At 36.6% G+C, this 26,152-nt stretch overlaps 2 protein-coding genes and 1 non-coding gene across 3 annotated transcripts; 2 read left to right on the forward strand and 1 right to left on the reverse strand.

Moving 5' to 3' along the window:
- The first annotated feature begins 809 nt into the window (after window positions 1–809).
- On the forward strand, window positions 810–3,579 carry LOC141708255 (putative inactive receptor kinase At4g23740). Its single transcript, XM_074511772.1, has 3 exons — window positions 810–1,201; window positions 1,376–2,650; window positions 2,830–3,579. The coding sequence occupies exons 2-3, from the start codon at window positions 1,426–1,428 to the stop codon at window positions 3,453–3,455; spliced, it is 1,851 nt and encodes a 616-aa protein (XP_074367873.1). The 5' UTR covers window positions 810–1,201; window positions 1,376–1,425; the 3' UTR covers window positions 3,456–3,579.
- Window positions 3,580–4,089: 510 nt separating this feature from the next.
- Window positions 4,090–9,421, reverse strand: LOC141708256 (uncharacterized). Its single transcript, XM_074511773.1, has 4 exons — window positions 9,082–9,421; window positions 5,666–5,984; window positions 4,644–4,702; window positions 4,090–4,471 (listed from the first exon to the last, which is right to left on the reverse strand). Exons 1-4 carry the CDS (start codon window positions 9,341–9,343, stop codon window positions 4,440–4,442), a joined length of 672 nt encoding a protein of 223 aa, XP_074367874.1. The 5' UTR covers window positions 9,344–9,421; the 3' UTR covers window positions 4,090–4,439.
- A 16,417-nt stretch (window positions 9,422–25,838) lies between these two features.
- On the forward strand, window positions 25,839–25,945 carry LOC141710158 (small nucleolar RNA R71). The gene has a single exon (XR_012570692.1). It is a non-coding gene; the product is annotated as a small nucleolar RNA R71 (small nucleolar RNA).
- The last annotated feature ends 207 nt before the right edge of the window (window positions 25,946–26,152 follow it).

Genomic DNA, 26,152 nt, shown 5'->3' on the forward strand with positions numbered 1-26,152 from the left:
CCTGGGAGAGGGGGGTCTTAGCAGGTCGGTTGATCCTGCCTCCCTTTAGTCCAGGTTCCCTTTAGTCCAGGTTGACACCTACCCGGGTTTATTATACCCTATCAATACTCATATGATAGCCTTAAACCAGGGAACATTAAAACTTTAATAAGCACACAGAAAGCCCTTTTTTCTTTTTTTAATTTACCGTTTTTCTACAGTCCCCCCGCCCCGAGATTATTGAAGAGGCTACTGTCCAGAATAATCCATCACAGATTATTGAGTTCAGTAAGCTGTGATTGATTAATGTGGACAGCAACCTTCCCATACAGTGACTTTATAGCTTTGTTGTACGAGATGAGAAATGTTTCGGCATTCTTTTTTTAAACAATCCAACCATACGAATGTGATGATTAAATCAAAATATAATTATAAAAAGCGAAAAGATAATCTAAATGCCACTATCAGAAAGTTTTTTATTAATGTCGTAGGCTTGTAACTTGGACTGTGTATTACACTGATATATATATATATATATATTTATATTATTAAAATGAATAGACAAGTGAAGAAAAATGAAAAAAAATAAAAATAGAATGGGGGATCATGGAGAGGAGGTGGAGTGAAAGGAACGTAGTTGTTCCGCTTTGTTCTCCACGTGCATTTCCCCACTCTTCCCGCCACACCCCTTAAGTTTAAGTTGACAAAATGCATGCAGTTTGAACTCCATCCAGCTTTCTCTTTATCATTTTCCTTCATTTTTAATTAATGTCTTACTTATGTGTGTGCAGTGTTCATAATACAACAAGTATCAAGTATGTAACTGAACTTGTAGTTATATAATCCTCTCATACAACTCTTGCACAGTAGTATATCATTATAGTATTATAAATGTTAGTTTAATGGGGTCCTAGACTATGCTTTCTGCTTGCACAAGCAACCTCCCTTCACCTTTAATTATCACACTTTTGTTTTTAGCCTACAATCTACACACACCTCTCTTCCTCTCCCTATCATACTAAATTTTTTATATCTGTTTTGTCTCAAATTTAGTTGTAGTAGGTTATGTCCCTTTCATATGTTTGAGCTCCTTTCTTGATTAACATTTATCACATTTGTCAACTCTTGTATTTGCTTAGATTAATTGCAGGAACATAGGTGAACAAGATGATATAGAAGATGTCATTGGAGTGCTGATTTTACCATCTTGTATTGTCTCAAGGTATGTGTCACTTTTTTTTCCTCTGTATTTCCAAGATTTTCTTTGGGTCTTTATAAGAATCTCAATGATGTTAAGTAAAGATCTCATTTTTAGGATTGGAATCTATGTGTTTAGGGTATTAGATATGTTTGTTTGGTGAAATGTGTCATTTTAATCCTGCCCTTTTTTGTGTAGATAAAAATGGTCAACTAATTGGAAGTTTACCTACTAATCAGTGAGCAAAAATGGAACTGAAGTTCATGTTCTTGGCAGTTTTCTTGTTTGTTGCATCATTTTTGTTGGTAGTAACTAGTGAACCCTCAGGAGATAAAAAGGCTTTACTTGATTTTTCCCGGAAGTTGTCCCATTCCCACCCTTTGAATTGGAATGCAAAGTCTTCTGCTTGTAGAAATTGGACTGGAGTGACATGTAATCATGATAAATCTAGGATTATAGCCCTTCGATTGCCTGGCATCGGATTTTCAGGCCAAATACCCTTCAACACCCTTAGTCGTTTGTCAGCGTTACAGCTGTTGAGTTTAAGATCCAACAGCATAACCGGTCCTTTTCCTTCTGATTTAGCTAAGCTTAGGAACTTAAGTGCTCTGTACCTTCAATCCAATAAGTTCTACGGTGTTCTGCCTTTGGATTATTCGGTTTGGAAAAATCTATCCATCATTGATTTGTCGAACAATGCTTTTAATGGCAGTATCCCTTCCTCACTAGCAAATCTGACTCACTTAACATCATTGTACCTTGCTAACAACTCACTTTCCGGTGAACTACCTGATCTTAATATCTCTAGTCTTCAAGTGTTAGATCTATCCGATAATAATCTCACTGGAGTTATTCCTCAATCTTTTCATAGATTCCCAAGCTCGAGTTTCATTGGCAATCATTTTTCTCCTGAAAATCTTCCTATTCCGCTTCCTCCTGCTCCTCCACCCATTACTCAACCTTCCAAGAAATCCTCAAAACTTGGTGAACCTGCAATCCTAGGAATAGCGATTGGAAGCTGTGTACTGGCATTTGTGATAATAGCTGTGCTCTTGATCGTTTGTTATTCAACTAAAGGTGAAAACGGGGTATTGGCACAGTCCAAAAAGAAAGAAACTGCCCTGAAGAAAACAGTTTCCGGAAGGCAGGACAAGAATACCAATCTTGTTTTCTTTGAGAATTGTCGTCTAGCATTTGACCTCGAAGATCTACTGAGAGCATCCGCGGAAGTGCTAGGAAAGGGAACATATGGGACAACATACAAGGCTGCATTGGAGGATTCAACCACAGTTGTAGTAAAGAGATTAAAGGAAGGGAGTGCTGGGAGACGAGAGTTTGAGCAGCAGATGGAGGTTGTTGGAAGTATCAAGCATGAAAATGTCGCTGCTCTGAGGGCATATTACTATTCCAAGGATGAAAAGCTGGTGGTGTATGACTATTACAGTCAGGGAAGTGTTTGGGCAATGTTACATGGTACGTTAGTGATATACATTCCTCTAAAAACAAAAGAATCGGATTATAGTGCTGCATGAATAACTTGTTCAGATATGAGCAGGTTTCTAGCATGTTCATTGCTTCATTATTCTTAACTGCACGATAACTTTGTTTTGCCAATTAAGATGTTGTAAATGATATTTGTGTTTTTTAATCAGTGGATAGAGGTCAAGGCAGGACTTCTTTGGACTGGGAAGCTCGACTGGGAATAGCTGTAGGTGCAGCAAGAGGCATTGCTCATATCCACACACAATCCGGAGGGAAACTTGTTCACGGAAATATCAAAGCTTCAAACATTTTCCTCAACTCGAAACAACATGGATATGTGTGTGACCTTGGATTAGCAACAATAATGAGCCAGCCAGCCTCACCAATGCAGGGAGGATACCGAGCACCAGAAGTGACAGACAGTCGTAAAGTAACCCAAGCATCGGATGTTTACAGTTTTGGAGTCCTGATCTTTGAACTATTAACCGGAAAGTCTCCAATACATACAGCAGGAGGCGATGAAGTCATCCACTTGGTGCGATGGGTTCACTCAGTTGTCCGAGAGGAATGGACTGCAGAAGTGTTTGATTTGGAACTTTTAAGGTTCCCTAACATAGAGGAGGAAATGGTGGAAATGTTACAAATAGGAATGGCTTGCGCCTCGCGAGTTCCGGAGCAGAGACCCAAGATGTCTGAGGTGGTGAAAATGGTGGAGGATATTAGACGGAATAATGCTGGAACTCAGCCTGTTTCAGCAACTATATCAGAAGGTTCAACCCCCACTTTCATCACCTGAGATCAGACAATCATTTTATTCATTAGTGAGACTATATTATTGTATAACTAGAAGTTGGTTGTAACAGATTGAATAATCTTCCAATTCTTTAATATGAGTAAAAAAAAACTGTAGTTTTCTGCGAGTCTGTTCCTTTTGTCAAATAGCTTACCTAATTGCTGCAAAGCAAGTCAAAAGTTTGGTTGGTTTACCGAATGTTTTCGACATAAAGTGAAAGTTGTAACTGAATTATGAGACTTTCCCCAGCTTTTGAGTGATAATTGATCCAATTATAAGATAAATATACCAATTTGTTCCCACTTTCAAGGTGGAACATAGACAAAGAATATAATCCAACTGCATATGGACACTAGCTAGATCTAGTTGGACCACATGCAGCCTTGGAATTCTTAGAATGACCACCTAAATTATAGTACGTTGCTTCAATGTACATTACATGATATGCCTGAATTTAGGTTTCACAACAGTGCATAACACAATTTCCGCAATTTTGTTTAGGCGGCAGCCTTCTAACAACATAAATATTTATTGAGCAAAAAAAAAATTGCACAATTTAGCATTACACATTAATCGACCCGCTTCTTGAATTATGTATTCCATGCCTCAACAGAAATAATACATGTACTTCTAAACAAGATATGAATATTTATTAAACGAGAGCCATGATTCAATAAATTTAACACTTCATTGTCAGTTTGTCGAAAATTTGCTGAGCCCTAAAATGGCCTCAGTTGGCAGAAGTTGTACATCCATGGTGGAAGTGTAACTCAAACAAATACACAAATACCAATTACTGCAAAAAAAAATTATCCAACATTCGGAACGGTTGGGAAGAAGCTGATAGAAAAACTTAGCAAGCACAAAAAAATCATCACTCCTGTTCAATGAGTCAGCGGCCACAATAAATTCCCCATATTACTCGAGACATATGCTACGAGGCTAGAGCAGCTGCAAATTTAAATGGAGTCCACACCAAACTGCAACTCATTTCCGCCTAATTCTAGTTTTAACTGCACCTGAATTTAAGAGATACATAAAAGCTATAAGAAGAGACGCCTCCTCATGATCCACATTTATATGTACAAACTAAAATAGCCTAATAAGGGAATTTATTTTCAAATAGCTCTATCATTTAGATTTTAAAGATATATTCTATTCATAAGTACCTACAAACACAGTAATACCAACCTTCAACTTCCTCAAATATTATTGCTTTCACCAGATCAGCGGCCGCATTGTACTCAAAACTGCAAAGGTTATACGTAATGCATTCAGATAATGTTAAGTGTGAAAAACTATTGTAAATAAAGAGGCGAGTGTACAGTCAGAATTGCACAAATGAAGTCAACAGAGGAGGTTTTATATCAACGCTAGTATACTGATGATGGTATGATGCCACCAGTAATACAGCTTAAGAGCATAATGTCTTCCGAAAAAGTCAAACATATACTGTTACAGCATTCCTCTGATTATTTCATTGTTAATAGACCGTCTATGATGACTTTCGAAAACGATTACTGCAGATCGACACAGTTATGTCCATATCCGGTGAGGGTATTAGAGCAGAGTCTTTTAAATCCACTCCACACACACTGTGACAAGGTAGTAGGTTGGGAAAATAGTAATTGCAGTTTCAAAGTTATTTCAGATGCTTAAAAAAGATTGATGATACACGGACGTGACAGCAGCCAGCAGGTAACAACAGGCTATTATAAGATGCTTGGTATTGTGGAACAGAAGTGTACTAAGCTGTAAAAAGGAAATCATATATTTTATCTTTTTACGAAGATTATATATATTCAACCAAAACAAAAAGTGGATCTAAAAATCTTTAAAACAACATCTCAGAGGTAAATTTCGAACAGTAGAAAGGACATGCAGTTGATAATATACAGCACACTGGTATAAGCCCTTAAACTTAAGAATGATCCCTGTTTTTGGCATCATTTCTAGCAACAGTGGACCTTTTGTCCGGCATCAATTTTCCAGTATGTATTTGGTATTGCAAATGAATGTAAACAAATCAAACTGAGGATTGGAAGTAAAATCTTAATTCTTAAGCCTAAGAGAGACCACATTCACAGTGTAAAAAAATCTAAATGCTCCGCTGCAAGTTGGAAACACTCACTAATCACCTCAGGCATAAAAAAGAAATTTCTTTACAGAATAAAAAACGCATAAAACTATGTACCTGGAATAGTTGTTTTTACCTGTTAGAGTGCAACACCTCAAGTTCATAGTTTGATGTACTCTGGGTAGCTTCCATCAACATATTAACAATTTCAGTCTTCCGAGTACTAGCCATAAGAATATCATACTCAGTTGGGATGATGATGGCGAAGAAATTGTCACTTAATCCGCTCAAAGAAACTTTCTCAACAGCTGCTAAAGAGACACGTCTCTTAAGTGTCCCCATGTCTGGGTCAACAATGTAAACTGCACAATCAGTGACAACAAGAAAGTGTCTCTTCATCTTTCCCGTGCTGGTAAATTTTAATACTCTATCTGCGAAGAATACCTTTTTGTCACCTGTAGAATTGGCATGCAAGTTAGTAGCGGGATAGATTGTTCTATAGTAGAAATCTACTTTCACGGACCGAACTTAAAAGGCTTCAGTATCAGATCCAACTTCCCGGGGGAAGCTCAAAGTTCGAGAAATATATAATGTCAATGACACCATTATATTTGATGCATCACTACCATTATCAACTGATGTCGACATTTTACGAACTCTTTCTTAGGAAATAAGAGTTTTCCTTAAATTAAATTCCATTAATTAAAAAAGGGTCCTATTTCTTCTAATTATCATTGAAGTGCCAAAAACTGCATCTCCACACTCACACACACACATACAAAGGAATTTACATTATCATTTGCAAATTCTTCCATAACTCTTGAAGATAACATTATTCTTGGATTCGTGTCAAACAATACAATAAATTAGAGTCACCAAGCAAACACAAAATGTGCCTCCCAACTGGGTATCGCAACATCATTACATGCCAATAAAACTATAGAGAAAACAGTAATGCTCCGTTTGGTTGAACATAATGAAATTAGGCAGGGATAAACAAATTGATACTATAATGTAAAAAAATATCATAACTTCTATCCTGACTCCATCCCATTCATGCACATTAACACTAGAGCTCAATTCCGCCAATTTGAGGAGGAATGCTCATTCTTAATTCCTATTCTTTTCTTCAGCGATTTCATTTTTCAAAATTATCTTTCCTTTTAATTTCTTCAATTTCACTTCAATTTTTGTTCAGAATTTTGAATTCCCTTCCTTCCAACAAAACCTCATTCCATTACTTCCAACCAAACGGTGCGTAAATGCCTACCACAGTCTGTTCCTTCAAACTAAAGGGATTTTTAATGCATCTTATATTGGTCCAAGCACTTTGATGAATAATCAATGTATAAATGAACAACAAATTACATCCAAAAATCTAATAGGGGAGCACTTGATTTTTCATTTATGTTTTCTTATCACAAAATTTCAACTTAAACGTAATATGCACTCAAGACATGAGTCGGGCATCAATTGTTCCCGCACCTTCTTTTAGATTTTTAATTAGCAATACTAACTTGTAAATTTTGAACAACTTGAGATACTTTATCTTTATTTCATTAAACAAAAAAATATAGGTTTGTAGTCCCCTACAGAAAATTTTAACAATAAAGTTAGTAAGGATTGGCCAGTGTTATTAAACTCGATATGCACACCGAAGCGCAAAGGCCTCTTGTAGCATAAGCGCAACACTATACATGTGCCTTTTAAAAAGAGCGCAATAGTTAAAAAAAATACATAAGAAAAAATTTAACATGTTATAGGCAAACTAAATTGTCATAAAACATGTTAACCATTACCTGATTCAAAGTCAAGCCACAAATACAAAGTCATGGTAACTAAATAAAGATAGAGGATCAACTACCAGCCGTCCAGCCCTATAAATTATTTATGTTCCCTGAACAATTAACAACTTGAGACATAAATTAAAAATCATATTCAGGCTCTTTTTGAAGATTTTCAAAATCTTCATCCCAACTATCCTGACACTGTTCTTGTTCAATTACCCGATTTGTATTTTTGGTGTGTTTATATATCTGTTTGTATGTCTATATCGTTTCGTCGTGTGCTGTGTCTCTGTTGGCTGACTTCGGTTTTAGAGCTTTTTAATGAACTGTTTCTTTAAAAAATATATAAAAAATACCAGTCAACAGTTTAGTCAACAAAAAATTAAAACAACGCCGTTTTGCTTCTTGCACGTCGCTTAATAGCTCAAAATGCCTTAATAGCTCAAAATGCAAATAAGCACGCTTCAGTAAAGTTGCATCGCATAACCAAAGCGATGTGCTTCAGCCTCGCATCCAAACTCGCATATGCGAGCTTTTAATAACACTGGGATTGGCACAAAGCAACAACCTAACTTTCATTTAATATATTACATGAATTAAAAATAATCCATTTATTTAAACTAATACATGAAATTCTAAGTTTCTTCCAATACATTAACAATAGTTAAAAAAGCTGTCGTCAGAACTAAAGAATATAAATACATAACGAATGGACTAAACAAGTTCACAAAAAAACTGAAATTTAGTTATCATTATCATTAGAATAGAGTGCATAATTCTGGGACAATATAGAACCCATAGCTAAATTCAAGTTGGGGGGGGGGGGGCTGTTGGCTTTTAAGTTTAATGAAGAAACATAAAATTTTCCTAATTCCAAGACCATAAAAAACGGGTACAATAATGTAAGACCGGAGATCATGCATAAGGAAATCATAGCTACATTGGGGGGGGGGGTGTTGCCTCTTAAGTTTAATGAAGAAACATAAATTCTGCAAATTCTAAGACCAGAAAAAAATGTGTTTTAAACATTATAAAGAAATGTAACTTCTCTAATTTAATAAGGATCCCCCTATACTACAATTCGATGCATTCTCTTTTACACAGCTTGATGCCACCCTTAACAAAACAAAATTTCAAACATATGCCAGTGCAAAAATGCGGGCGATGCCTCACAAAATTTTAAATTGAATGAAGTGCAGACACCTCATAACCCCCAAACACTAACATTTCTCCATCCCATTGTATCCTTCTTACAAATTTAAACTAGAGTTCAGTCCCACCTATATTCAGAAGAACGCATATTCCTACTTTTGCTCATTTTTTGTCAGAAACCTCATCAATCATCACAGAAATTGCTATTTCTTGTATTTTTTTCCTTCCCTCCTACCTACTTTCTTCCAAGTTCCGACCTTTAAATCATGTTCATAGTCTTTCATTCTATTCCTTCCAACAAAAAGAATGAAAATCTAGAAACATTTTACACTCTTGCATTAATTTTTTTTGGTAAAAAGGAAACTAAACACTCAGAACTTAGGTCATTGTAGAGTTCCTAATTTATTTGTATAAACATAAAAACTAATCAGTGATCTGGAAAAACAACTAATCCAGCTCTGATCAGTTATCATACACCGAACCGCATAATACATTAGCAAATGCAACTAACAAAATTCATCATTTCAAAAACACATCAACCAATCAATACACACATATACATACACATACAAGATTAATACATCACATATCATAGTTATTAAAAAGAAGTTACCTTGTTTATCGAGAATCTTCTCGAGCACAGGAATGGAAGGGATATGAAGATAATCACATTTGTAATCCCTAATTATAGAACTTTTTCTACGGACCTTAACTCCCATAAAAGGCTCTACATTTCTGCTGCTGCTTTTATCGATTTTTAAGCTTTTATTATTATTATTATTTACTTCTTGTTCCTCGCCATCGGTGATTTTGTCGTTGTCGGCTGGGTTTGGATCATCGATTTGGACTTTCCGGCGTGATTGGTACCACGACATCTTTCCGATTAGAGCGTCGAGATTTGAACAACTTTTATGCTTGTATCATTTTTTTATTATTATCGCTTCTTTGTCCGTTTTCTTATGTTTTTTTTTTGATTATCACATTTTTATTCCTTTACAACTTTTTTGCTAAAGTAATTATGTTGGTGTTTATTATGTATATTTAAATCTTGGAGAAGTAGTTATGCTAGAAAAACATTATAAAATTATTATTTATCGGACATGTTTGACAAAAATTACTATTTTAAATTCAATTATATATATAGTTAAGTTGTATAGAGTCTGGTACATAAGTCTTCTGTAAATAAAATATAGTTTGAAATATTACAAAATATATTATTAACATCAATATTTTATTAAAAAATCTTACAGATTACATACATTGTTTAAGTAAAATATTGCAAAATATATTATTGTAAAATTATATTATATCCTATGTATAATTTGAGTAAGGGAGTTTTGGTGGTAGGCTTGCACGTGATAAAGGACATGTATAATATAAATTGCACGTGCTTAAATATAGATTATATTTATTTCATATATTCTATTATACTTTTATATTATCTAATAATCTGTATAACAAACATAATAGGTTATTAATTAAGAAATTGAACTATAAATATATATTTTTAAATAATATAAAACAATAGTAAAAGTATTATATATATAATACAAGTAACAATTATCTTAATCAAAATAAATATAAGTAACAATTAACAAATTATGTGTTAATCGGATTAAAGTTCTAACATTTTTTAAAAAATAATTGAAATGGGTAAGTTTGATTTAAAATATTTTTGAATAGATAATTTTATTTTTATCTTATAAAATAAGGAACATATTTAGATTATATTTAGGTATAAGTATTACATGTGTTTTGTTTCATTTTATTAAAAAAAATTACATATTGTCTTTTAAAAAATTTAGAGTACATAAATCCTATAACATACAAAACGAGGAAGAAATATGTAAGTTTGATTAAAAATATTTTCGAATAGATTATTTTAATTTTTATCTTATAAAATAAAGAACACATTTATATTATATTTAGGTATAAATATTATATGTGTTTTGCTTCATTTTGTAAAATAAAAAAATTAATGACTTTTAAAAAATTTAAAACACATGAATCATATAAAACATAAAAACTGGGAAGAAATATAATATAATAATAATAATAATAATAATAATAATAAAAACTATTACAATTCAAAATTTAAATACCAATCTAATAAAATATATTTAAAAGCACTACGACAAGTAAGTGTAAAGTATTTTTTTTCAAAATCAATACTAGGAGCAAAAAAATATAAAATATTATTGAGAGCAAGATGTAAATCCCAAACAACTTTCCAATTCATAATTAAACTCCACAAGATTAAGAAAAGAAAATATATAAATAAAAGAAAAATGATGACATAACCATATTATATGACAAAATTAAAATATTCTCTTTACAAATTTATAATATGAAAAAAAAATTCAAACAATAGAAGAAATAAACCAAATTATAATACATATGTTATATTGAAAGAATACCCAAAATACATCACATTTGGCCGCCCAAAATAACCAGATGCGTGAGAAACGCTCAAAATACCCCCGAAAATGCGTATTCAAGTTCTAAATTTTAATAAAGAATATAAATGTCGAATATGTGTATTCACTTTTGTTTTTAAGAAAAATACGCATGTTCAACATGCGTATTCACAAAAAAAACAAAATATGAGTACTTATGTTAAACATGCGCATTCTTTGTTAATTTTTTAAAAACCCAATACGCATCCCCAGACGCGTGTTTCGTGGGTATTTTGGGCGCACAGTACCGCCAATTGGTATTTTGGGCGGTTTGCCCCAAATAGTTGGTATTTTGTTTTTTCACCCTTAGGTCATCAATGTTAAATATAAAAATACAATAATAATTAAATATATAAGTACAAACAGTATAATTTTTTTGAAAAAATATTATTTATGAAGAACATAAATTTTTTTATGGAATAAAATTATCATATTAAAATTTAGTTTAATAAAAAATAAATATTAAAAAAATTATGTTAAAAACTGAAAATCACCCCGTACATCGTATTGGTCGTCATGGGTAAGATAGTATTTATCTTGAAAAAAATAATAAGTGGGAGGCGTGATGTAAACATCAAGACAACAAAACACATTAACCTATGATAAAATTCGAGAGAAGGTAAAGAGTAGTAAAATTATAAAATGCATATATTTTATCCATTTAGGATAACTAAGTAATTATTATTTATTTTTGACGTAAAAATGATTTCTATTAAGCCAAATCATGTAACATTACATCTCTCAGACCAACAGGAATAACACTCATATTAATCACTCGACCTGTATATGAACATGACTTATTAGCTAAGAAGTGAACAGCCATGTTTGCAGATCGTCGAACAAAGGACAATTTAATTTTATCTGAACTATAAATTAAGCGTCTGCAGTCCTCCACCACTAAACCAAATGGCGAGATCATGCGAACCTTACTCTTGACTGCTTGAACCGCTACTAGACAATCAGACTCCAGTTGAATGTCTTCCCACTGATTCTCCATTATCCAGCTGAGGGCTTCTTTTATAGTTAAAGTTTCTGCAATGTCTGAGCTGACATCTCCTATGTAGTAAGACGAGTGTGCGTGAACTAACTCACCTTTTGAGTCCCTGGCTATCATGCCAATCCCGTAAGCTGGTGGATCTTTGAATGTTGTTGCATCGACGTTTACCTTTATTGTTACCATATGTGGTGCTACCCAAGAAACAACTCCGTCTCTTGAACTGTCAAGATGAACTAGAGCCTCTGTTGAACGACTTTGGGGCCATTGAGAAAGGTAGATCTTTGTCGGTGCTAACAGACCATTCAAAGAAACTTGCTTATTGTTCCAGTGCTTTTCATTTCTCGCCTTCCAAATTGCCCAGCATACTGTAAAAACCAAAGCTTTTCTATTGATACTTATGCTGCTTAGAACTTTCTCTAGCCACCCTTCGAAACCTCTCCCCGCCTCCTGTTGCATATTTGGGATCACCTTTTGCCAACACTGGTGAGCAAGTGGACATGTAACTAGAACATGGATAATGGTTTCATCCTCCCCATTATAGACCGGGCATGTCTTCAACATCGCAACTCTCTTTTGGTCTAACATGACCATTGTAGGAAGGCAATAAGAGAGAGCTCTCCAGATAAGATTAAGCACTTTGGGAGGTGCTTTAATCTACCACATTTTTCGCCATAAACTGTTGTTATCATCCACAGACCATCTGCCTTTTTGAGCCTGTAACAACCTATATGCACTGCGAACCGAGTATTCCCCAGTCACTTCTTTACTCCAATAAATTCTATCCTCTGAAGTTCTCGAATAAATCTTGGTATTCAAAATACATTGCCGGTCTCTTTCATTGAATAAATCAGCAACAATGTCTGTGTCCCATTCTCTGTTGTTTAAGCTCATCAGTGATGCAACTGTATTCTGCTCGAAGCTCGGAGATTCTGTAGAAATATACGGATCATCTGCGTTTAACCAAGGTTGCTGTTTGATAGCAATTTTATCTCCTATACCAATCATTCATCGAACCCCACTCTTCAATAACGGAATTGACTCCTAGATACTTTGCCACATGTTAGTCGCTAAACACACACTAATAATACACATAAGTATACGAGTTCGCAAGTAGTATAGAATCTTTTCTAGTTCGTTCCCACAGAGACTGGATTGGTTAACTAATTAATTTATGCACTTAAGCAATAATGTATGGTTATTATTCAATGCTAAAACGATAACGAATTGAGGTTGTTTATAACTAAGAATTAAACTAACAATTATAACTAAGGGAATAAGATTGATTGAATTAATATATATGACAAATATGGGATTCTAACTTCATTCAATAGCCTTATTGTTCTTAACATTAGCATGCAATGCTGATGACACTAATTAGATAACACGAAACTGATAAACACCAACTTTCGTTGCACGAATACCATACTACCAAACATCCACAAAAGAGATAGAAACTGAATAGACACCCATTATATTGAGACCCTATATGTCTAAAGAATTTGACAACATAATGGTTTAAGCACAAGTTCGCGACGCTCATAAGACGAATAAGTACAACCAATACTAGGTTTCCATATAATTACCACATACTAAGGTATCGAAACAATTTAACTAAAGAAATCCATAAGTAAATCCGTTAAAACCCCACGATAACGATTAGCCCATAACCGGACTCATCATCAACGTGGGTTCCGATGAAAGCATGGTATAATAAACGTAGTCTTTATACTTAAATAACAAAACCAAGTATGAAACAAGAGTAAGGTTCACAAATAAGAAAACTAGCATCCAACTACAACTTAAAACAAAGATTCACAAGTAAAAATAAGATATTCTATGTCATCGTTAAATCGTGCTAACACGGTCTTCTTACAGCTCTCCTTGGTATGTCTCTGGCTTGATATCTTATTAAAAATGACCTAAAATTATTTATATAGCAGCCCTGATCAGCAAAGAAGTCCAAAAATCAGTCTTCTATTCAAAACAGGATTCTTCAAACCTGACCTGGCGCGGTCGCGCGTTTGATCAGCGCGGACGCGCTGGCTTTCTGAAGTTCGGGCGCGGCCGCACGCTTGATCAGCGCGGCCGCGCTGGGCTTTTGCCAAAACTTGACTTCTTCTTTTTCTTGCAGATTTGAGCCGGTCTTCGCGAGCTTTATTCCTTAGACACCAACCTAACACCATATTAGCATCAAATCAATGCTAATCCACCTGATTCTCAGATTAATGCCTGAAATGCAAAAATACTAGAAAACACATTAAAACACCAATAACTTGAGTACAATTACACCAATTCAAAGCTTTACGAAGCGTAATAAAGTGTCATAAATGTCACTCAACATACCCCCAAACTTGAATCGATGCTTGTCCTCAAGCATAAACAGACTCAAAAATAAGAAATAAAAATGCATGAATACAACTAAATGAATGCAATGATCCCCATAGAATAACTAAACCAATCAACAAGCAACACCTCAGCAAATGCAGTTATTCGCATAAAGATCAATCAAATCTCACAAAATAATATATGAACCAAAGACGTGCGTGTGTGCAACTGCTTACAGATATACTATCGCAACTAGATCAACAATCATGACTCACTACTTATGAAAGCAATCGCAAGTTTATAAATGAAATAAAAGCTAGACTCAAAATAACTTATAACACTTCAATTCTTATATCGGAGTTAATCGTGGATTCATGCTTTTATTCACAATAAAACAAAATAAGTATGCTTATTTGATCGTGCAATAAGTGAGGTCCACAAAAGACTTATACAATAGTACCCATGTAGCGAGCGTTAGGTTAGCGGATCGCAGACTATAAAAGCCTTAGGTCACTAGACACAAAGTCCCCTAAGAACTTAATAAATCGAGTACTAAAGAGCCCACTCGTGATCAATCATACATAACACTTATTCTTTTTTTCTCTTTTTTCCTCTTTTTTTTCAAATTTCTGCTCGCTAAACCCTAGACTACTCATATAAATATGAGCCAGCTACTAGCCATTTGACACCTAGCCACAAAACTAGCAATAAAATCCAATTTTCTCCAATTTCTAAAAATCCATGCTATTTTATTATTAAGAGAATATCCTAAATTCTAAATATAAACAAGCGATTAAACCTCGACAAACAAACAAACCATGACCATGATCTAGCACTCTAGCAACCTATAAGACTTAGTGAAAAACAATTATCTCTAGTATGCAAATTAATTCGATAAGACTTAACATCACTAAATATGACATCACTACACTAACATCAATATCACAAGTCAACTGGAAAAATCATCTAAGGGATCATGTTATAATGCACATGCATGAACTAAATGAACAAAATATCGTAAAAACTACCAAAAATAAAAAGAACTACTATATGACAAAATATGCAAACTAAACTATCATGAATATGCAAACTAAATGTGACTCACACAAAACATATTCCTTCAACTACTACCCCCAAACTTAAAATATTCACTGTCCTCAGTGAAGGTAATAGTAAGGAATTCAGGCATACCTACTGTGAATCAGAATCCTCACCCTCAACGGATGGAGTGTCAGGTGTATCAGGAGGCGGATACAAGGAATCCTCACCAAATACTGGCCACTATATGTAAACACCGGTGGCTCTAAAAGCTGTCTCAAGTGCCTGGGTGAGATCATGTGCAAACCGACTATGGATGGCGTGCATCGCATTCATCCTCCGCGCTAGACGCCTATACTGCGTTGAACTCAAACCAGATCTAACATCTGCTCTAGCCTCTTGCTGCTGCTACTGCTGCTGCGACGAACCAGCCTCCTCTCTAAACTGAGCTCTCCAAGCTGCCTTACTCGCTTGCTGCGTACCACCCGCATACATCTGATCCATGGGTACACCACCTGGTAGATGAGCATAAGAATAACCAAGCCCTTTTGGATCGGGCTTTCCTCCTCCCCACTCCTGCATACTCAACATCATAGAACTGTCGATAGGAGCACTGGGAAGCTGCAGCTGCTCATGTGCGGGCCAATGAACACCAACGGCCATGCACAACTTCGTCACAACGGACGCATAAGGAATAGCACCTGTAGTTCCTCCTTTCAAGAATCTCAAAATCCCCTGATAAATCACCATCCCCAAATCAATGTAATCGCCCTGAAGAATACCACATAGCAGACGAGCATGCTCTACAGTAATCTCATGCACATGCGAAGATGGCATGATATTAGCACAAATAAACAAGTTCCAAGCCCGTGCAAACCTGTTCATGCAGGACGCAGGGAACGTAGAGTAATCAGTAGTGCCCCTCTTAAAATTCCAGTTAGTCTTAGGCACACACAGAGTCGCAACGATCAGATCCAAGTCGAAGTCCTCGGGAGTCTTATCGTTCCAGATGTCCTGACCGGGCTTCCTCGCGGGCTGCTCAATCACCCTCCTAATGACATCAGCAGTGTACTCTATAGTCATCCCCCTAACCAACATGAAGCCATTATTTTCCGCCTTGGCGTTAGCATAGAACTCCCGCACAACACTTATGGGCACAGCAGCGGGAGCCTCACAAAAAGGAACCCAACCCATCTCCAGAATCATCTTCAATAGCTTACCATCCTTCCCTGATGGCAGAAAACCTCGCTCCTTAGAAATAGGCTTCGAGAGAAGCCTCGTGTACTCCTCTTCAGCCTCAGGAGTAGAAAACCTTGGCCTCACATTACCCGCAGATGAAGAATCGGTGGTGCTGCTGCTAACTTGCGTTCTTTGCCTCTTGGGTGCCATTGGGATTGAATAAGAGAGAATAAAAGCTAAGTGTTTGAGAGAGATTTGTGTTTGAGAATTTATGAAGTGGTGGAGAAGTTTGTGTATAAGTGTGTGTATTTATAGGTGGAGAGGTGAGAATTAGATATGTAATAGAAGTGGGAATTGATTATGGGAATCGTGGGAATAATGGTTTTGATTGGGAGAGGGAATTATGGGATGTGGGAGAGTAAAAATCGTGTTCGAAATGGATTTTGGAGTAAAAGTCCCGATTTTTCTCTTTATTCTGCTGTTATAATTTTTTTCGAATAGGGACCCAGCGCGGGCGCGCGCTAGGACAGCGCGGGCGCGCTCACATTGTGGAAAACTGGCGCGGCCGCGCGCTAGATAAGCATGGGCGCGCTTGGTTACTGGAAAAACAGCGCGGGCGTGCTTGGTTACTAAAGTTGGCCCTGATTTTTTTTCTTTTTCTGATTTTTTTATGTTTTTCTCCTTTCTTCTTGCTTCCTCTACCTACTAATGTACAACAAACTTGGGTTGCCTCCCAAGAAGCGCTTCTTTTACGTCGCTAGCTCGACGTAGAACCTTGAGCTCAAATGGAAAATAGAACGACACTAACCACCTCACGGTTTTCCGTGTCACCATAGTAATGCTTCAACCTCTGACCATTTATCTTGAATGCTTGGCCCGGATGTGGGAACAGAGTTTTGATTATGAAGGGTCCTAACCACCTTGACTTCAACTTTCCATGAAAAAGACGGAGACGAGAGTCGAACAAAAGAACTTATTGCCCCGACATAAATGATTTGAGCACTAGACCGCGATCATGCCACCTCTTGACTTTCTCCTTGTACATTTTGTTGTTCTCATAAGCTTGAAGTCGAAACTCGTAGAGTTCATTCAATTGTAGCATCCTCTTCTTTCCAGCCGCATCCAAGTCAAGATTCAATATCTTCAAAGCCCAATATGCCTTATGCTCGAGCTCCACATGCAAATGACACCCCTTACCATAAACCAACTGAAATGGTGACATTCTCAATGGAGTCTTAAATGCTGTTCTATACGCCCAAACAGCTTCATCAAGCTTCAAAGACCAATCTTTCCTCGATGGACACACAACTTTCTCTAAAATGCGCTTGATCTCTCTGTTAGACACCTCAGCCTGACCATTTATCTGAGGATGATAAGCTATGGCAATGCGATGATTCACATTATACCTTTGCATCATAGCTGTGTACTTGCGATTACAAAAATACGACCCCTCATCAATGATTATGACTCTTGGAGTTCCAAACCTTGTGAATATCTGCTTGTGGAGAAAATTAAGCACCACTTTCGCATCGTTCGTTGGCAATGCCTTAACTTCAAACCATTTCGACATATAATCAACCGCCAACAAGATATACTGATTATTACATGATGAGATAAACGGCCCCATGAAGTCAATTCCCCAAACATCGAAGACCTCAACTGTAAGAACCCAAATTTTTGACATCGGTAAAAGAACTTTATGAATAGTAATATAACAACTTGAATTTTTGAGACCTTGTAAAACGTTTAATGAATAGTAACCCTGACGGGCGGGGAAAAATTTTTAGCCCACACTATGTAGTGCATGAGAAAATGAGTTTCGGAGTTGATATTACGATTATACGTACAAAATGAGTGTATGTAAACGCTATTAGTTTTCGAAGAAAAGTAAATTTGAAAAACGATCGTATTTACGACTCATCGAGGATTAAGGGAATCATAATATAATTACGAGATTAAAACCCTACGGATTTATATTCAAGTATGATAAATCAAAATATAAGGAATAAATACGAAAGAAATTACATCGCGAACCACTTACGAGTAAGTATTACGAAAACGTTTAAGCAACCGAGAGAATGCGTAAACAATTAAATAAACGTAAAGCACTAACTAAACCATGGTAAGAAAGTAACCATGGTTACTTCATCAAATAGTAAACTAACCATAGGATGATCAAGCTAGCTAGCAAAATAGTGTGCTAAGGAAGCTAACCCATGTAGTTTAGCTTGTAACCTAGCAAGCTACAAAGATTTGTCCTCAAGATTTGCAACAAGAATAAACCTAGGATTCAACCTAGGAGAATAAAAATCAAGTGCAAGATCTTCCACCCCATTTACTAGAAACAACCTAGCAAAGCAACCAAGCTAAGCAACCAAGGGAAGCAAGTATAAATACCCCCCCTGCACATTGTTCCATTCGGCCTTCAAGAGAAAAAGGAGGAATTCAAAATCCAAAACTCAAAATCTAGCCATGGTAAAATCATCCCATTAATTCTCAAGCCTCCTATAAATTAAAATAAGGTATGAAAATTCTTTCATCTCTTTTTATCAAGTTTGATGGGTGAAATAAAATCAAGAAAGTCACTAGTGAATAGTGTGAATAGTAACCCCTCTTTGGTTTCTTGATTTCAATGGTGGTTTTAGGTTCCAAAAACCATACCAAGCACTTCCAAACCTCCACCATCCTCAAGAACACATCTCAATCTTTCAATAAAGGTAAAAATCATTGGCCCAAAGATTCATTTTTAAGATTCATTTAGTATGTGGTAGAAAACTTAGTTTAAGAAGTGGTATTGTTGAGATCTTGAAGTTTAAGTTAAGTAGATTTAAGGTTGATTGTTGTTGCCTAAAGAACATGATGTTTTTTAGAGGATTTTGTGTGTTAATGATGAAATGATAATTGTTGGTGGTTGTGTTAAGAGTTAGGGCGTAAATGAAACCCCGATTGTAAACGTAACTCCGTTAAAACCAACGAATCGTAACTTTAAGTTTCTACAGAAAGTCCCGAAGTTTTAAACTGTAGTTTCTTGAAAAATAATCCTTGATTATGATAGAAAATTTTATAAGGATTGTTTAGGCGCTTGAATCGCATGATTCCTATTTACGGATCAAAAGTTATGGCCATTTTACTAAAAGCGATTTACGCGACAAAAACTGCTACGAATTACGAACTTTGAATATATAAATGATCAACTTAAGAATGTTCATGAATCATGAAATTTTTACAGAGAGTAGTATTTTGAGTTTCCTAACTGCTATAAAAATTTCAAGTGAAAATATTGATTTTTCAGTTTTATAAAAAATGTCGGATCCGAGACCGCGCGATTAGAAACCATAGAATCCATAAGCGGAGCCGACGACGAAAATGAAGATGAACTTAAGATACTTAGAAAAATGAAGTGACCATAATGTGAATAAGAACTTGAAGGAATAATAAGGGTAGTATAAGTTGAGAGAGTGCATAATAAGTAGCGCATAAGTACGAGTCACCGTAAATTAGGACGGGACCTAACAAAACGAATTTTGTTTGTGATTATAAATTTCCGAGCAGAACCTAGATCATCCTCCACCGTGAGATACCCAGGTAAGTTTTCAAACCTTACCTTTTAAGAACAGTTGTGTTGTGATTATTTTACAAAACCGTGATATATGCATGAGATTGCTTTAAACTGTTTTACGACGTTTGAGATGTATTACATTACTCAATTGTTGATAATTTCTAGTATATGTTCATACCGAGTTCGAAATGTTATATTTAGACCGAGAGTCGGTCGGTGTAAGCTTATAAAAACCCGGAGGTATCCCAGAGGAGTTTATAATTGAGAACGTAACGCTAGCGAGTAGCGTGGCATGTATATATTTTAGACCGAGGATCGGTCAGTAAAAATTGATGAACACCCGGAAGTATTCCGGAGGTGCTTATTTAAGAATATTAACGCTATAGTAGAGCGTGATGTATAAGTCGTAAGACCGAGAGTCGGTCAGTTTTGTTTTATAAAATATAAACCCGGAAATCATCTCGGTGATATTATAGGGCGATTATAAGTCCATAGTAGTACATTTTAAAGGGACACATCGTCCACTTACGAAACATTAAAATACCTCGAACTTTTATTAAAACGATTTCCCAACGATCATATTCCCTCAACTATATTTTATTGTTCGAATAATAAATATTAAGTACTTATTCTTTTATCATGGGAGTAGTATACCCCAATAATTATTTATTTCAAATCTGATTAATCAATATAGATTAATAATTACGTAGACACAAACTAGTTGAGGAATATTATTTTAAATATTCTTTTTGAGAGTAAACTCATTCGAGGTTTAATTATTTATCGACTATTATTTAATTATTTATTATTTAATTAAGATTTTATTTTGATTTAAAATCATAGATCCTGATTTAAAACATACTTTCTGATTTCGGAAAATCATCCGAGTAATTTCAGATCGTCGGAGAATATTATCCCGACTTATTTAATATTTTGAATATAGTTTCAAGGAGAAACTTTTCCCCCTTATTTAATTATCTATTGACAACGGTCAACTCACATCCTTAGTACTTCCTCCGAAACTTTCGGAAGTACATATATATATACAGTAAAGCTATGCCTATCAACAAGCAAAACGCTTGGAGGAACTTCGATGTGGTTCGAGTTCTCGAGATATGATAGGATTTCCTAAAGGACAAGGGAGGGGTAGGATCCAAGTACTTCGTGTATTGGATAGACTACTGGTACCATAGGAGACGGTATAATATGTACCTATGGACCTGCGAAGTGTATGTATACCCGAAATGAGGACACATAGGCCGTATGCGGCAAGGGTGATAACCGAGATGTGAAGGTGTCGTCCCTTTACTAGTAGAAATGGTTACTTTTATCGTAGTACTACTGATCATCGTATGCGGTGGCTCCAACGAATGTCCTATTCTTCCAATTGGAATTGTGATACAATACCGTAACTCAAGTCTGGGTGTTGGGTTTACTATTAAGGTATTCGCAGGTTAATAAAATCCACCAAATGATTATTTTCATAAAAGGTGTGTATCACCAAGGGAAACTATTTTCGAATAAAACGTAACTATCAAATACGATGTTGTACGTGAGTTTATCATACAGTCATTTTCATACTGTACATTATTATGCTGGGCATTATAGCTCACTCTTGTTTTCTTTTAAATGACACAACACAACAGATAACCAGTATGCCGGTGTGGGACTTAGTCGCTTGCAGTCATGGGGAGGATCCCTGGCAGCTTTGTCTCAGGTGTGCTAGAGTATCAGATAGATATAAGATATCAGTCGTAATTATTGTAACTTCATGTAGAGGTTATAAATAATTGTTTGAGATCCTGTAAAGTACATTTGAGTGTAATAAAAGAAGATTATATTTTGCACATCATTTATAAGGTTATAACTTGTGTGTGTGGGTATAAGATTGGGGTCTGTTGGATTATTGAATCAATACCAGATTACACATGAGTGAAGGATGGCGTGACGACCCAGATTCCTGACCCCGAATTTGGGGGCGTTACATCAACCTCGAGAAGCACATTAAGAGACATCTCATCCCTCTTAGACATATTACCCACTCGTTGACATCGATCACATTACAAAATGAACTGGTGATCATCTTTAAACAAGGTCGTCTAAAAGAAACCTGCTTGAAGAATACGAGCTGCTGTCTTTTCTCCATCATAATGTCCTCCGTAAGCCGTTGAGTGGCATTCTTGCAAGATCTCCCCCCCCCCCGTTTCACTGTAAGGAATACATCTCCTGATGATTTGGTCAGCTCCTTGTCGAAAAAGAAATGGCTCATCCCACATATACCACTTTACTTCATGTAGAAACTTCTTCCTTTGAGCATAAGATAAGTCGGGAGGCATAATATTACTCACAAGGTAGTTCACAATGTCTGCAAACCATGGTTCTTCTTCTTGCATTCTGAATAACTGCTCATCGGGAAAAGACTCATTTATCAATGTCTTGTCTAATGAAGTAGCATTAGGGTTCTCTAAACGTGAGAGATGATCAGCGACTTGATTTTTAGTTCCCATTATGTCCTTGATCTCTAGTTCAAATTCTTGAAGCAAAAGAACCCATCTAATCAATCTAGGTTTTGAGTCCTTCTTTGAGACGAGATAATGAATTGCAGCGTGATCAGTGAAAACTGTCACCTTTGTCCCAAGTAGATATGAACGAAGTTTCTCAAAACCATAGACAATAGCCAAAAGTTCTTTCTCCGTAGTAGTGTAATTCAGTTGAGCACCATTTAGGGTCTTGCTAGCGTAGTAGACAACATAAAATATTTTGTTCATCCTCTGCACAAGAACTGCTCCAAATGCATAGTCACTTGCATCGCACATCATCTCAAAAGGTTCATTCCAATCAGGTGCAGTTATGACCGGTGCCGTGATTAAACTCTTCTTCAATGTCTCAAAAGATGCAAGGCACTCGTCATCAAACTTGAAAGAGACATCTTTCTCTAGAAAACTGCATAATGGCTTCGAAATCTTAGAGAAGTCTTTGATGAAACGCCTATAGAAACCCGCGTGGCCAAGAAAACAGCGAATTCCCTTAAGAGAAATAGGTGGAGGAAGATTCTCAATGACCCCCGCCTTGGTTTTGTCACCTCAAGACCCTTACTAGAAACCTTGTGCCCGAGAATAATGCTTTGACGTACCATAAAGTGACATTTCTCCCAATTGAGAACCAGATTGGTCTCAACACACCTCTTGAGAACGTGCCCAAGTTTTTGCAAGCATTCATCAAAAGAATCTTCAAATATAGAGAAGTTGTCCATGAACACCTCCATATTCTGGCCAATCATATCCGAAAAGATGGCCATCATACATCTCTGAAATGTGGCTGGTGCACCACACAGACCAAAAGAAACTCGTCTGAAGGTGAAAGTACCAAATGGACAAGTGAAGGTAGTTTTTTCTTGATCTTCTGGAGCGATACAAATCTGGTTGTAACCCGAATAGCCATCAAGAAGACAATAGTACTCATGATCATCCAGTCTATCAAGCATCTGGTCAATGAAGGGCAAAGGGAAGTGATCCTTCCTAGTGGCCTTGTTCAGCTTCTTGTAATCCATGCAAACTCTCCACCCTGTGACTGTTCTTGTAGGAATAAGCTCATTCTTCTCATTTGCTACCACCGTAATTCCACCTTTCTTCGGCACACATTGAACCGGGCTTACCCATGAACTGTCAGAAATAGGATAGATGATCCATGTATCTAGCCACTTAAGAATTTCCTTCTTCACTACTTCGTTCATGATTGGATTAAGTCATCTTTGCTGCTCGACCGTAGGTTTGCTACCTTCCTCTAGCAGAATTTTATGCATGCAATAAGAAGGGCTGATTCCCTTGATATCTGCTATAGTCCAACCAATTGCCGATTTGAATTCTCTCAGAATCCTCAGAAGCTTTTCCTCGTCACTCCCTGAAAGGTCAGATGCAATAATAACAGGCAAAGTAGATACATCACCTAAAAACGCATACCTCAAATGCTCAGGTAAAGGCTTAAGCTCAAGAGTGGGAGCTTCCTCAATAGATGGCTTGAGGCGTTTAGGAGCTTTGTTCAATTCCTCCATTCCAAGAGATTCAAAAGGCATATCAATTTTCCTCTTCTAGGGAGAAACATTCAATATTGTAATTGTTCTTCACCTTCGTCATCTTCACTATCTAAATTCCCCAATAAGGCTTTTTTAAAGACATCAAACCTTAGCAATTGATCAAGTTCTGATGTAATCACAGAATCAACCAACTCCACCTTTAAGCACTCCTCATTTTCCGTAGGAAATTTCATAGCATTGAACACATTAAAAGTTACATCCTGATCCAGCACTCGCATTGTGAGCTCACCCTTCTGCACATCTATCAAGGTTCGGCCAGTCGCCAAGAAAGGTCTTACTAAGATTATGGGAATCTTCTTATCCTCCTTGAAATCAAGAATTATGAAATCGGCAGGAAAGATGAGTTTATCAACCTTGACCAAGACATCCTCCACAATACCTCGCGGATATGTAATAGAACGGACGGCCAACTGCAATGTCATATAAGTCAATTTTGGATCAGGTAAGTCCAACTGCTTGAAGATTGACAAAGGCATCAGATTGATGCTAGCCCCCAAGTCACATAAGCATCTGTCAAAAGAAACTTTTCTGATAGTACACAGAATAGTGAAGCTTCCTGGATCTTTAAGCTTCGGAGGCAACTTCTGTTGCAGCACAGCACTGGATTCCTCTGTGAGAGCGACAGTCTCTAAATCTTTTAGCTTCACCTTCCGAGAGAGAATACCTTTCATAAACTTTGCATAACTAGGCATCTGCTCAAGAGCCTCAGCGAAAGGTATGTTGATATGAATTTTCTTGAACACCTCCAGAAACTTCTCAAATTGCTTGTCCAGCTTTTTCTTCTGCAGCCTCTTGGGAAAAGGCGGTAGAGGATAGATATATTTCTCCCATGTATTACTCTCAGAAGGAGTGTGCTCAACAGTAGTCTTCCTTGGTTCCACTTCTACTTCCTGCTGCTCTACTTCTTTCTCAGCCTCAGCTTCTTCAGTCAATACTTGCATTTGTTCGGGATTCACAACCTTTTCAGACCTCAAGGTGATTGCCTTTACCTGCTCCTTAGCTTCCCTCTTTCCTGGCACTTCAGTGTCACTATGTAGTGTATCAGGCTGACGATTTAGCAAGGCATTGGCAATTTGCCCAATTTGATTTTCCAAGGTCTTGATAGAAACAGCTTGACTCTTGCACATAAGCTTCAACTCTTCTAATTCAGATTTTTCAATAGCTTGTTGCAGCTGGAGTTGTTGTCTTGGTGCATATTGTGGTTGCTGAAAACCAGGGGGGTTGTACTGCTTAGCTGGATATTAGCTGATAAGGCTGTTGAACCGCATTCTGAGCGTTGCTCCAACTGAAATTAGGATGATTGCGGTTGTTGGGATGATAAGTGGTTGGCATGGGTTGCTGCGAACGCTGAAAGTTGCTCACGAACTGAGCTGATTCACCAGAATTTGCGCACTGATCAGTCTCATGGGCACCAGCACAAAGCTCACAGACACTAGCGATTTGTTTAACTCCATAATTAGCCAAAGTGTCCACCTTCATCGTCAAAGCCTTAAGTTGGGCAGCTATAGCAGTTGTTGCATTCAACTCCAGAATTCATTTTACCTTTCCCTGAGTCAGTCTCTGGGAAGGATTCTGGTACTCATTAGCATCCATCAGTTCAATAAGTTCATAAGCTTCATCGTAGCTTTTAGCCCACAAGGCTCCTCCTGATGCTGCATCGAGTATGGGTCTAGAAGTAGCACCCAATCCATTGTAGAAATAGTTAATAATCATCCAATCAAGCATGCCATGGTGTGGGCACTTCATTAGCATCTCCTTATATCGATCACAAGCCTCACACGGAGATTCTCCAGTTTGCTGAGCAAACTGAGTAAGTGCATTCCTGATTACAGCAGTCTTCGCATTAGGGAAGAATTTAGTGAGAAACTTTTGAGCAAGATCTTTCCAAGTGGTGATAGACCCTACTGGTAGAGAATGTAACCAGCACTTAGCTTTGTCCCTCAGAGAGAATGGGAAGAGTCGCAGCTTGATAGCATCTTCAGTCACATCATTGAACTTGAAAGTGTCGCAGATCTCGATGAAATCCCTGATGTGCAT

Source organism: Apium graveolens, chromosome 2 (genome assembly GCF_009905375.1).
Source record: "Apium graveolens cultivar Ventura chromosome 2, ASM990537v1, whole genome shotgun sequence".
Classification (NCBI taxonomy): Eukaryota; Viridiplantae; Streptophyta; class Magnoliopsida; order Apiales; family Apiaceae; genus Apium; species Apium graveolens.